General features: G+C 41.9%; 1 protein-coding gene across 1 annotated transcript; it reads left to right on the top strand.

The window, feature by feature from the left end:
* Positions 1–1,170: 1,170 nt before the first annotated feature.
* LOC146579443 (tripartite motif-containing protein 16-like) lies at positions 1,171–5,895 on the top strand. The gene has a single exon (XM_085269246.1). It carries the CDS (start codon positions 1,248–1,250, stop codon positions 2,931–2,933), a length of 1,686 nt encoding a protein of 561 aa, XP_085125372.1. The 5' UTR covers positions 1,171–1,247; the 3' UTR covers positions 2,934–5,895.
* Positions 5,896–13,095: the final 7,200 nt, after the last annotated feature.

Below are 13,095 nucleotides of genomic sequence, written 5' to 3'. Positions count from 1 at the left end.
TCTCCTCTCACAGGGAGAAGATGATCTGCAGGATCCTGCTGCTCATCATCTTCACCTCATGTGTCTCTGGTTAGTTTACAGCTTCACTTTATGAACTCCAAATAAAGCTCAACAACAGATTTGTTCCAGTTCTCAGTGTGTCTGCTCCTCTCTTTCCCTCTCTGTCTCCTCAACAGGATCATTTGTAGTCAATGTGACACAGACCTGCTATCAGGCAGAGGAGAACCACAACATCACACTGGAGTGGACGTTCACCACCAAACCTGACAGATCCTGGATCTACATTTTCATCATCTGTTACCTGATAAATGCTCATAAAGATTCAGTCCTGTATCAGGTTCATGAAGGTGTTGAGGTGTCAGAATCTCAGGATGAAAAGTTTTCAGGACGAGTCCAGAGTGACAAAGACGCCCTCAGAGAAGGACGAATCAGACTTCAACTGTCCAGACTCAGGACTGATGACTCGGGTCTGTACCTGTGTGAGGTCAACACTGATTATGATTTAAGATCTGACAGATGTCGACTAAACGTCAGTGGTGAGTTGATTCAGTGAAAGTTTTATGACATGTTCAGTTCACAAACTTATTTTGGATAAGTTGAAACCTTTAAGGAAATTATAATTTTTTTATTAGTGATATTTAGTAAATGAATGTGAGAGACTCAGATGTGTTTGTGTCTCTGCAGCAGTGAGGGATTGTCCTGAACCTGAGAGAAAACCTGAGACATAAAACACAGAGAGACGAGGAAGGATCGCCCGTAAACGCATTAACAAGCTAACTGCGCTAACACGTTAACGCTGTCCAGCCCCACACACTGGGCGATCCATCATTTTAATGAGATTATAACTGACAGCACTAATTATCATGATTATTATTATTATTTCTAAAGTTGAGTGTATTTATATAGAAGAAGGGGTTAACAAGCTTAAAGGTTGAGGTGAGCAGTAAAAAAAGGGTTAAAAACACAGTTTCACTCTCTAACTGCTCCTCTTCCTGGAGTGAAGCACAGCCTGATAACCCTCCCTCTTCTTCCTGCTCTTAAACACAGCACCTCCTCTCTGTCCACGTGTTTCCTCGTTCCCTCCCCTTCAGATCTGCACTTTGAAGATGGGTGTAACCAACATGTGGTGACGTGTAAGAGCTGACAGGCTCCATTCACTGCAGAAACATGTTGTTGAGATCAGAGCTCAGACTAGTTTCAGTTATAAGGAAGTGAAACTCACACAGTCACTGACACTGAGAGGAGAAATGGCGCAGAAAGGAGTTCAGCTGGACCGAGAAACCTTCTCTTGTTCCATCTGTTTGGATCTACTGAAGGATCCGGTGACTACAGCCTGTGGACACAGCTACTGCAGGAACTGTATTAAAAGTTTCTGGGATGAAGAGGACAGGAAGGGAATCCACAGCTGCCCTCAGTGCAGGAAGACTTTCACAACGAGGCCTGTCCTGGAGAAAAACACCATGTTAGCAGCTTTAGTGGAGCAGCTGAAGAAGACTGGACTCCAAGCTGCTCCAGCTGATCACTGCTATGCTGGACCTGAAGATGTGGCCTGTGATGTCTGCACTGGGAGGAAGCTGAAAGCCATCAAGTCCTGTTTATTCTGTCTGGCCTCTTACTGTGAGAAACACCTCCAACCTCACTATGAATCTCAAGCTTTTAAAAAGCATACGCTGGTTAAAACTTCTGTGAAGCTCCAGGACAACATCTGCTCTCGTCATGATGAGGTGATGAAGATTTTCTGTCGTACTGATCAGCAGAGTATCTGTTATCTCTGCTTGATGGATGAACATAAAGGCCATGAAACAGTCCCAGCTGCAGCAGAAAGGACTGAGAAGCAGAAGGAGCTCGAGGTGAGACGACTAAACATCCAGCAGAGAATCCAGGAGCGAGAGAAAGATGTGAAGCTGCTTCAACAGGAGGTGGAGGCCATCAATGGCTCTGCTGATAAAGCAGTGGAGGACAGTGAGAAGATGTTCACTGAGCTGATCCGTCTCCTCCAGAAAAGAAGCTCTGATGTGAAGCAGCAGGTCAGATCCCAGCAGGAAACTGAAGTGAGTCGAGTCAAAGAGCTTCAGGAGAAGCTGGAGCAGGAGATCGCTGAGCTGAAGAGGAAAGACGGCGAGCTGGAGCAGCTCTCACACACAGAGGATCACAACCAGTTTCTACACAACTACCCCTCACTGTCAGCACTCAGTGAGTCTACACACTCATCCAGCATCAATATTCGTCCTCTGAGCTACTTTGAGGATGTGACAGCAGCTGTGTCAGAGACCAGAGATAAACTACAGGACATTCTGAGAGAGGAATGGACAAACATCTCACTGACAGTCACTGAAGAGGATGTTTTACTGTCACCAGCAGAGCCAAAGACCAGAGCTGGATTCTTAAAATATTCATGTGAAATCACACTGGATCCAAACACAGCAAACAGATGTCTGTTATTATCTGAGGGGAACAGAAAAGTAACATTTATGGAACAACAACAGTCTTATTCTCATCATCCAGACAGATTCACTCAAAATCATCAGGTCCTGAGTAGAGAGAGTTTGACTGGACGTTGTTACTGGGAGGTGGAGTGGAGAGGGGGAGGAGTTTGTGTAGCAGTTGCATACAAGAATATCAGCAGAGAATGTGGATTTGGAAACAATGACAAATCTTGGGCATTATATTGGGTCACAGGAATTATTAAATTTCGACACAACAATGTCCACACTGTCCTCTCAGGTCCTCAGTCCTCCAGAGTAGGAGTGTACCTGGATCACAGAGCAGGTATTCTGTCTTTCTACAGCGTCTCTGAAACCATGACTCTCCTCCACAGAGTCCAGACCACATTCACTCAGCCGCTCTATGCTGGACTTTGGCTTTATGGACTTGGAGCCACTGCAGAGTTGATGAAAGTCAAACAGAGAAGACAGGTTCATTTTGATCCCTGACCATTATATGTACTTGTGTAGTTTCTAAATGAGGCTTTACATTTTAGAAGCTGAGAAGTTCAGTGGTCCATTGATGTGTGAAAATAATATTGCACTGATTCAAACTGTACTTACATTTATATACCTTACATCAATATAAATCTGAATGTGTTCTTATGGCTGATAATCATGTGAGTTTAAATGATACTACTCTTCATATTCAGCATGTTTGAAATCTGTCATCAGTCTGGTTAGTGCTTTTATTCTGTAGTTGCTGTAGTGGGTTGTCAAATGCAACAATATATTGGAGCTGCAGTGATTCATCAGTTAGTCAATGATTAGAGAATTGATTGTTTTATCATTATTTTAGTCACATTTAAAGCTGGTTCCAATTTCTGAAATGTGAAGATTGTTGATTTCCTTGATCATATATGATTTTAAACTTAATTTGTTTGAGGTTTGAACCTTTAAAATGTAACAAAAATTAAATACTTGTTTGACATTTAATATTATTTTTCATATGAAAAGTTTGATCACACTCGATCATTTATACATTTAAATACAGACACTAAATGATACAGGCCTGTATGTTGTGGAGGATAGACATGTTTCTTTGCCCTGAGCTGTGTCTGGCAGGCAGAGCGTCTCCACAAATCTGAAGCTTCTGATTTGGAGAAAATGAGCTGAGGGAGACACCTGGTGGACAAACACAGACATCACAGGAAGAAAGACTAAAGTGCAGAGTGGAGACAAACAGCTGGAAATACTTGTTGGAAAGGATTGTCATGCTTCAGAAAAACACACAGCACACACTCTAACAGTCCTTTATTTGCACTGAAGGAGACACGTGAAGAAACCAAATCACACAATAATGAAGTGAACACATTTATAGTCAGTGTTCAAGATGATGGATAGAAATGAAAATCATGGAGCATTTATGCATTTTTACATCTGTGTCACAGAAACTGTTCAGCTATTCTCTGTTTATTAGTCTATTTATCAGGAACCTCTGTTGATTTTATATGTAAAGGATTTTCCTTCTATCACTGAACCTTTTAAGGGTTTTCTCTTAGTAGTTTTGGGGAGTTTTTAATCAGATTTACAGCTTCAGAATAACTTTGTGATGTCAGATTAGAAAGTCTGTGTCCAACCCTGGTGTTTGATCAGATGTTTGATCCCTGCAGGGTTGGATATTTTTTTTTATGAATGATGAATTTGTTGTATTTGATTTGAGTTAGATTTTTACTGATGGATGATTCATTGAAAAAAGTTGTCATGGTCCCTGTGCCTCCCCGGCCAGCCCAGTGTGGCCACAAGTATTTGTTGTTTTTCTCTCTCTCCTACCTGCTTGGGCCGAGCTCTGATTGGGCTCCCGCCCTTGGCCCACGCACCTGCAGCTGATCTTGAGTGAATTGCAGTTGATCTCTGGCTCTTCTTAAGGCTGGGGCTCTGAGCTATTTGTCGCTCGAATATTGAGTGACCCTCGTCAGTCCTCGTCAGACTCTGGCTTCATTGTGAATTAGTTGTGCCCGTGCTTGCCGCCGACTTACCCTCGCCTATGTTTATAGGTTTATCTGGACCCGCCCGTTTTGATTCCTGGACCCCGTGAGTGTGAGTGGGTTGCTCGTGTGAGGAGTGTTTGGACAAGGAGCGGAGCAAGTGTGAAGAAGTGTGTTTCCCCCCCCCCCTTCACGTGTACATAGCGCACCGGAGTGATTAATAAAGTGTTGTTGAACCGTGCTACCTCAGTCTGTGCCTGAGTCCGTCCACCACCGTGACAAAAGTGGATCTAACAACAGTTTACTCGTTACTGGGATTTAGATAGGGTCGTTACTTCGTGTGGTGGCCATCGCGGAGCTTCCACAGATTCAATAACATTAGCAAGTGGTGGAGGCCAGCAGGTGGATGAAGGAAAAGGGAGGCAAGAGGAGAGACCCGAAGCGGCCGCTGGTCCGAGAGTGTCAGGTGAACTGAACTTCAGGTAAGAAGTTATGACCTGCAGTCCATCTGGGTCAGATATGAACCAAGTTTAGGTGGAGTTTATTTTCGTTGTGCTGACTTTTTCGTACTGCGTGCTAGCTAGCATGACAGAGTTTCTATACAGCTGGGTGGGTGCTATGTTACTGATGTTGAACTTTATTTTGTTCATAAGGTTAATTATTAGAGTTGCCAACCGTCCAGTAAAAAACGAATCGTCTCATATTCAGAGAAAATATCATGCGTTTCGTATTGAGCTGAAAAGGAAAACAGTTTGTCCCGGACTTCAGCTACAATGAAAAAGACACGAAGCTGGAGTTATTCTGTGTCTTTGCTGCACAGCTGCCTCTTCTTCTCTCATTCTCTCCCCCTCCCTCTCCTGTTTCTACTTCAATCATGAAACTGATCAATGATCAGCTGATCGGCTTTTCTCTCTTGTTTGTTTATCGCCCACTTTGCGCCAGAAAGAGGAAACCAGCAGATGTCGCGGTAAACAACAGCAGCACGTTTAAGCTTGATCAGCTGTTGTTAGAATTTATTTAATATTAATTTCAAGTATCAGCTGATGTTTGCTGGAGCCACAGCTGTAAAGCTGCTGGTCATGATATCGGTTTGGTTATGTGATGAGAGGGAAACATGAAGATGAAACCAGGAGATGTCCTTACTGAATCATCAGAGCTGTGATGGAGAAACAGGTTTACCTTTTAGGTGACATGAATGAGTTGAAGAGAAGTTATGAACTGTTTCTGAGAGACAAATAACCCCAGGATCCTTTTCTATGTAGCTGACAGCTGGTAACTGTGCAGGGGCAGATCTAGCAAAGTGTTGCCAGGGGTCCATGTAGGGCATTAACAGGGGAAGGGGGGCACAAAGAAATACTTTCTTATTCTCATTTAAAATGTCTCACTTTTAAAAAAAATAATTATCTGAGTCTTGCAACAAACAATTGATAGATTGATACATATACACCATCAGAACATTCATGCACAACTCTGTTGCTTGTGAAGCTCACACACAAGAATTTCGCTCACATGTACTGTACCAATGTACCTGCACATGTGATGTGACAATAAAAGTGATTTGATTTGAACAGTGTACATCACTGTCACAACAGTGTTTGTTTTCATTCACAGGCTTTATGATTTTTCCTATAATGGTGGGCCGGTCTCTAGTCAAAATGCCCGGGACGATTTATTTGTCCCAGTCCAGCCCTGTATGCAGCTCATCTGCAGTCTGGTGTTACCTACATCTTCCTATTCAGAAGGCAGAATTTCCGAGTTCTGAGTACAATCAAAGCACCACGACTGCAGTTTTTGTGTTGGATGTAAAAAGCAGGCTAGGATAGAATCAGGCGTGGGATTTCTCTCATGGAAATGTGCACATTATTTTTTCCTTTCTATTGGTAGGTGGCACAGTGCACTTGTGGCAAGTAAGCAAGCTAGAAGACTGGCAATCTTGCTGGGTATCCAGTTACGGAAGCAACACTTTAAGAAGAGAATTCTGAGTAAAACCAAAGTTACTTTCCCTAGTAAATAGTTACTCTGAAAGTAACGAGTAACTTGAAGTAACTGAGTTACTTTTGATAGAAGTAACTAGTAATGTAACTAAGTTACTAATTTAAAGTAACTTACCCAACACTGGTTAACAGGGACTATAAGACACTTTAGTGGCTTTAATGCATATTTATATGTTTAACACAGTCAGGTGCACAGGTTCTTTAGACTAAAATGAGGGAGGAGATGTGCTTCCAAGATTTATTATCCAGACAGGGAAATCAACTTCACATTCAACCATACAGGGAAGAGGAGTTCAGGACTGAGGCTTACCAGCAGGTGAGAATGGTCGACACAAGGGGAAGGCGGATCCATCAAATAAATAAATAAATAAGTAAAAATAGATCAACAGTAACACTAAAGACATTATTCAGAGTGACACCTCGGTGTCAAGTTGAAACTGTCTTTGGCACCATTAACCTAGTTTGCCCAGTGACTGCTACTGCTCCTGAGCTCCGCTCTCCACTTCCAGTTCCTGTTCCCAGGGCAGCTCAGCTGAGGACTGCATCTTTCTGACAAAGCTCAGACAGACTGTTTTGGGCTCCTGCTGCTGGAACTTTGATTTCTTTGGACTGCTTTCCTGGACTCCAGCATTTTTGTTTTAAGTTGTTTTCATGTATTTCTGAACTCATGCTGAATTAACACAATGTATGTGACACTGATATGTCTGCTGAAATGTCAAAGCACCAGCAGCAACAGGTGCAACATGCCAATAAATTCTACGGCGCAAACAGCTCAAGTCAGAATATTTTAGACCAAAACTAACAACACTGTGAACAGCGCACAAATATTAACAAACTCATCAGTCTGATTACAGTTTGTTTAGATAAATCCAAGAGGACGTGAGATGTTGATGTTAAAACTGTTGCAGTGTTTTCAAATGATGGGACAGAGAGTGTACTCATGAATACTGAGGTGATGGTGACATTATTCATTTTTATTAAGAAAATAATTCTGTTTTTCTCCCATTGTGCTTGGAATGAGCTTGTTTCTCTTTTTGGTAATAATCTCCCCGACTTTGGAAAACCCTTTCACATGGAACTGAGGAGAGTATCCCACAGCAGGCCTGTAAAGGTTTGGATCGATGCACCTCTGCCTAGATAATACCCATAGATCAGGTGGTGTTGGTGTTGGTGGTGTTCCCCAGTTGCTTGGTACAACACAAACACTTCACCTTGGAATTCAAAAACACAAAAGCTTGTGAGTATTTTAGCAGTAACACATTTCATTATTGACGTGAACATTATGTGTAATATTTTCCTGAGAAAGATCAGCTCAAAGTGTTGCCACACAGGAGGAAACCCTTCTCCTTTAAGCAGGCTCCATGGAAACAAGCTCCTCTGTGTCACAGCTGAAACTGTTCGTAACTTGCACCAACACTCGAAACACTTTCTGAACCAGCGAGACTTCAGATGTCATCGGTGACATCACCGTCCCTTAAAGAAGTGAGCCTGAATATGAGCTTCATCAAAGACTTCCTGGATTTGTCGGCACACGCCTCGTTGTTACATAACATCAATATCCACATTGTACACATGCAGCTATAGTGATGACAGACAGAACCAGGGTGTATGTTGTTAACAAAATGACAAACCAAAGCATCATTACCAGCAAGATAAGTCCCATAAACATTAATCAGGTGTGTATAAGGTTCACCTTTTTGTACCTGACACAGAAACAAAAGCACAATGTTGTCTGCAGGGTTGTTGGGATGTCACTCTGAACCTGTCTTCCAGAAAACATGGATGTGCAGTTTTTCACTAAAACATGTTTTTCTCTCAGATGTAAATTTATCCAGTGAGTCGTTAAACTGTGAAAAATTAGCTTGTTTGTGTTTTGTGACATAAAACACTCAGTGTAAACAACACTCATGTGTGGAAATGTGCTGATAATGTGTGTTGGGAGCTGATAACAAGTTAAGACAGCCAGCAAATGTGTGCCCTCGATAATTGTTCTTTTAACAATGCTGGTTAATTTTGTCGTGTTCATGTTGATTCTTAGTAGCAGTGTGTGGTCAGTGTGGTTTGTGCTCGGCTGCAGGGGAGGAGTGGAGCAGTGGGTTCAGGGTGTGGTGTCAGAGGATACGGTTGTTACAACCAGCAAGCATCATCTAAACACACCTTCCCTCCTTTAAACAGCGAAACAAATGAGATTCATGGTACGATCCAGAGGATTTCTAAAACAGGTTTCCAGCCTTACATTTCCAGTTTGAATTAACGACACATTAGTGAATGCTCTTTATCAGCTTCCAGGCTCAAGCTGAATAAAGTGCACTTGCTCTCACAGTCTTTCTGTCATCACCCAAAAGTTCAATGTTGCAGTGAAACAGAATTTACAAAGTAAAAGACAAAAACAAAAAACGACATGAGCTGATCCATATCAGTTTCTAACAATATTGAACACAGGCTGCAGCTGGACGCTGACAGGTAACATAATTTTCACCTGCTGTCTCCTGTATGTGGAGCTGTACTGTAAACAAACACTGAAGCCCAATTCGATCAGAATAGGAACAGAAATGTGCTATGGGGTGCTCTTGATAACTGTTTTTGTCATGTAACTGGATTGCACTTTGTCAGGCCTCCACCCTAAGACTAGACCAACCTGGGTGTCGCACCTGCAGGCTAAACTTCTGCTGGTGTAGCTCTTAGGGTCACTGAGGAACGCAACCCCCCCCTGACCACATTAAGGTGGTAATCCATCAAGGGGAAAACAGAAAAACAAAACAACAAAGAATAAAATAAAATATTCCTCATCAGATCCTAAACTAAAAACACTAATTAGATGCCCTATATTAAATACATCCAAGCCCAACAGTAATACTTCTTACTATTGCCAATATTAACTAAACTAAAAAGGGTAGGCAATGTTATTAAAAAATGCAGTTCACCAAGTCTTAAAAAATAAAACTCAAAAATGGAATTAAAAAATAAAATAACATAAAGAATAAATTAAACTATCCACCCAGATCTTTACAACCACCAACATAAAATCCATCTTTATTGAATGGCCTAATTCACAAATAAATTTGTAAAATAAAGTAAGAATAAAATAAGATTTCTCAATATAGTCAATATTTACAAAACTAAAAGGGGTTTGCATAGTAATGAAAAAAACAAAAAAAAACAATTCACCATGTGTTTCAGGTTTTGCTTTAAGCTTACCGTATTTTCACGACCATAAGGCGCACTGTGCTAAAAGGCGCAGTCTCAGTTATGTGTGCCCTTACTGTATTTAACACACACATAAGGCGCACTGGACCATAGGCCGCATACAAGTACCGTATGCGTATTTAAAAATAAAGCGGGAGCAAACCTGAATTCGGTACCTTACTCACATTTCTATTGCCGGTAATCGTTATCATCAACAACACACAAGCATACAAGTGTGCATATTTAAAAATAAAGCAGGAGCAAAACTGAGTTTGGTACTCACATTTTTGATGGCCAGCTTTTCCTTATAATCCGCTGGAAGTTGCTGCGCTACCGTAGTCCTGGTCCGGATGGAAAAATGGCACCGTTTCATAAAACGAAAGCACCAAGACGGACCTCCTTGGAAATGTTCAATGTTCATCTCTTCAGCTAGTGAAACTGCTTTTAGCCGAATGGTGACCGTCGAAACGCTTCTCCCGCTCGCTCTTTGCTCGATGATCCACCGCTCGAGTCTTTCCTCCAACTCGGGCCACCTCGCCTTATGTCCGCGGAAACTCAGCTGCGTTTTCTTGACCTGCCGGAGCTTGTTTTCCAGCTTCCTCCATTTGCGAACCACCGATTCGTTAATCTTAAATTCTCTCGCCGCTGCTCGATTTCCATGTTCCTCCGCATAGCTGATGGCCTTCAGTTTAAACTGTGCTTCGTAAGCGTGTCTCTTTGCCATTTTCAGGGTTGTTAAAACAACGATGTCCTGCATAATGCACATACCTGTTCTTTTATACAGGTATGTGCGATTGTCCCGGTATATACGATCAACGCCCACACTTCACCCTTTAACGTTCTCATGGTGTTCTCTACTACGTCCTCCTTACAACACATAGGGCGCACCGCGCTATAGGGCGCGCCGTACTTTTTGAAGAAAATCTAAGACTTTTAAGTGCGCCTTATGGTCGTGAAAATACGGTATTTGTCTTTTGCAACTAAACAGCTCCACTCCCCTGTCTCTGTTACACCCTGAAAAGGGGCTGAAAAGGGGATAAGTCAATGATGACGCTCAGACACGATGCTTCTCTTTCAGCAGCTTCATTGCGAATGATTCAGAAATATACACATACATACAAAAGTATTAAACATCCTAACAACGATGTACAGTCTCTGTTAGTTGTAAGACAATATATCTCAAGACTGTTTTTTTCCTTTTCTATAAGTTACAGATTAAATTGAATGTAAGAATTTACAAAAACAACTTATGAATCAATAAACAAACTTAGATCATTAAACTGAAATGTACAGAAAATAAACAAAATATTCATATAAAAATACTAATAGGCATTTGTCCCTTCACACAAAATAAACATGTTCTTTGTCCAGATCAAATGCAAAATGCACACAATGTATGTTTCATACACAGTCTGGCATGATAAGGCTTCATGCTAGCCACCAACAGAGCGCTTAGCTTAGCTTGCTGCTTATAGCTTATCCTAACATCACAGTTAACACAGGTCATCTTAGTATTCCTAGTATCCTCTTGGTACATTTGGAAACACGGTCAGTACAACTCAACATACATATTTGGAAAGTCCAACAGCAGAATTGCTCAATTATTACCTGAAAAGGGTAATGCTTCTCTTTCAGCAGCTTCATTGCGAATGAGGCATCGTGGCCTGAGCTCCCCCTTCCGGCAACGGCAGGCATAACTAATCAATCATGATCACTAAATCACATGGATTATTCCCCAGCCTCGACAAGTGGATCACAGATTGCATTTTACACAGGTTGTAGTCAGATTAAGGATTATTATCCAGTTGAACATAGTCATGAACTCTTTTAACTATTTTAGCCTGTGTTACATTACGTCTCTTAATGGGACTTCTTTTACCCTTGTTTATAGATTTACATATTTGAAATAAATTGAATAATATATTGGGTAACTTTTAACCACAACTTTTTTACTCCATTATGAACTTCAACAAATAATCAATCTATCACATCTCCTCAGTCCACTCTACAACAACAGTCTCCTGTTTACCTTTCCAAAAAACTCTTACAGATTCATCCATATGCAACATATTTGTTATGGACTTCTCATGGACCAAGGTCACCGAATTCCTCTTTCTCTTATGACCCAAAACTAAATAATCTTTGCTAAAATCGCTGTGATTACATCAGTATATGAAACTGTGGAGTGCAGAGTTGAAAGCTGTGATGGGGCTTTGTGTCGCGTCTGACAGACACAGGTCGCCCAGTCGGCTGCTCGCAGCAGACAGGCTCACAGTGCTGCTTGTGGGATTGAGAAACACTTCTTTTCAGGATTGAGGCTACGTCCACACTAGAAAATGGTGTTTTCGTCTGAAAACGCTCCGCGTCCACACTAGCGTTTTCAGTCGTTTTCACAGAGTTGTTTGTCCACATTGAAACATCCGAAAACACTTACGTTCCAGTACTGCGCATGCGTGAAACGCAAGACTACTCGGCCTGCCTCATTTCTGTCTGCTGCTTATTTACTTTCCGGCTCTTTGAAAAGCGCAGAGTTTTTTAAATGGACTAACAATGAGGTGGAGTTGTTGCTGCCACATATAAATATATCATTAATGCATCACATGACTAACATGCATCATCAGTGTCGACACTGCAACGCAAAAGCACTGTTTTCAAAACGCTGCGTTTTCCTTGAGCGAAAACGTCGTCTCAGTGTGGACGGGAGGCCAAAACGGAGAGAAAACGATGCCATCATGTGACTAATGATGTGTTGGTCGTGAATGAAACAGCTCTTAGCAGTAGCGGTTTTTGATACGGGTGACACAGGCGGTTGCCCGGGACGGCATCGTGGTGGGGGGCGGCATCACAGGCATCGGCAGAAACCCCCCCCCCCAAAAAAAAACAACCAAAAAAAACATCATGCTAGCACATTTTGGAGATGGCATAGGCACCGATCAGTTTTCTGCCACCCATTTGCTGGGAGTAAGGGCGCCCTCCGTTTGCGAGGTGCACCTGCTGCTTGCGGCACAGGGAGGAGAGGGCGGCGGGGGATTCTCTGACTGGCTGGAGCAGCATCTAATAACTAACCCGCAAAATAAAACAAAGTAAAAACAAACCAACAAACACGAAAACACCAGACATCATGATACAGACGTATAATTTGCACCGATGTTTTTTCAAATTCTATAAAGTGAGCGAGAGAGCCCTCGATGCGCCTGCTCGCTGCTGAAGTCAAAGTAAACTTTATTGTCATCTCCGCTACATACAGTCCAGTATATAGAGAGACGAGACGACGAGGCTCCAGTTACAGCAGTGCAAGTAAACAAACAATAAATATAAGAAGAGTAAGAAAATAAATATACACTTTAGGACTAGAGGTAAAGGGATCAATAACAATTTAAAATTTATAATTTACAGTTTGATGATTTAAAGTCTCACACACAACCTGTCGACAGGGGAGGGAGACATGCTGCTTCCAAATAGAGCACATTATGTATTCATGATCTGAATCCTGGGTTGTGTGAA

This window comes from Mchenga conophoros, linkage group LG3, assembly GCF_057382185.1.
Source record: "Mchenga conophoros isolate Kocher_MC1m ecotype Shallow Benthic linkage group LG3, M_conophoros_male_GT1.1, whole genome shotgun sequence".
NCBI classification, from domain to species: domain Eukaryota; kingdom Metazoa; phylum Chordata; class Actinopteri; order Cichliformes; family Cichlidae; genus Mchenga; species Mchenga conophoros.
Note: the sequence above shows the minus strand (reverse complement) of the source record. Positions and strands in the feature narration are given on the sequence as shown.

What these genes read in the sequence shown, in the direction of transcription:
- LOC146579443 (XM_085269246.1), top strand. Translation starts at nt 1,248, where the DNA reads ATGGCGCAGAAAGGAGTTCAGCTGGACCGAGAAACCTTCTCTTGTTCC.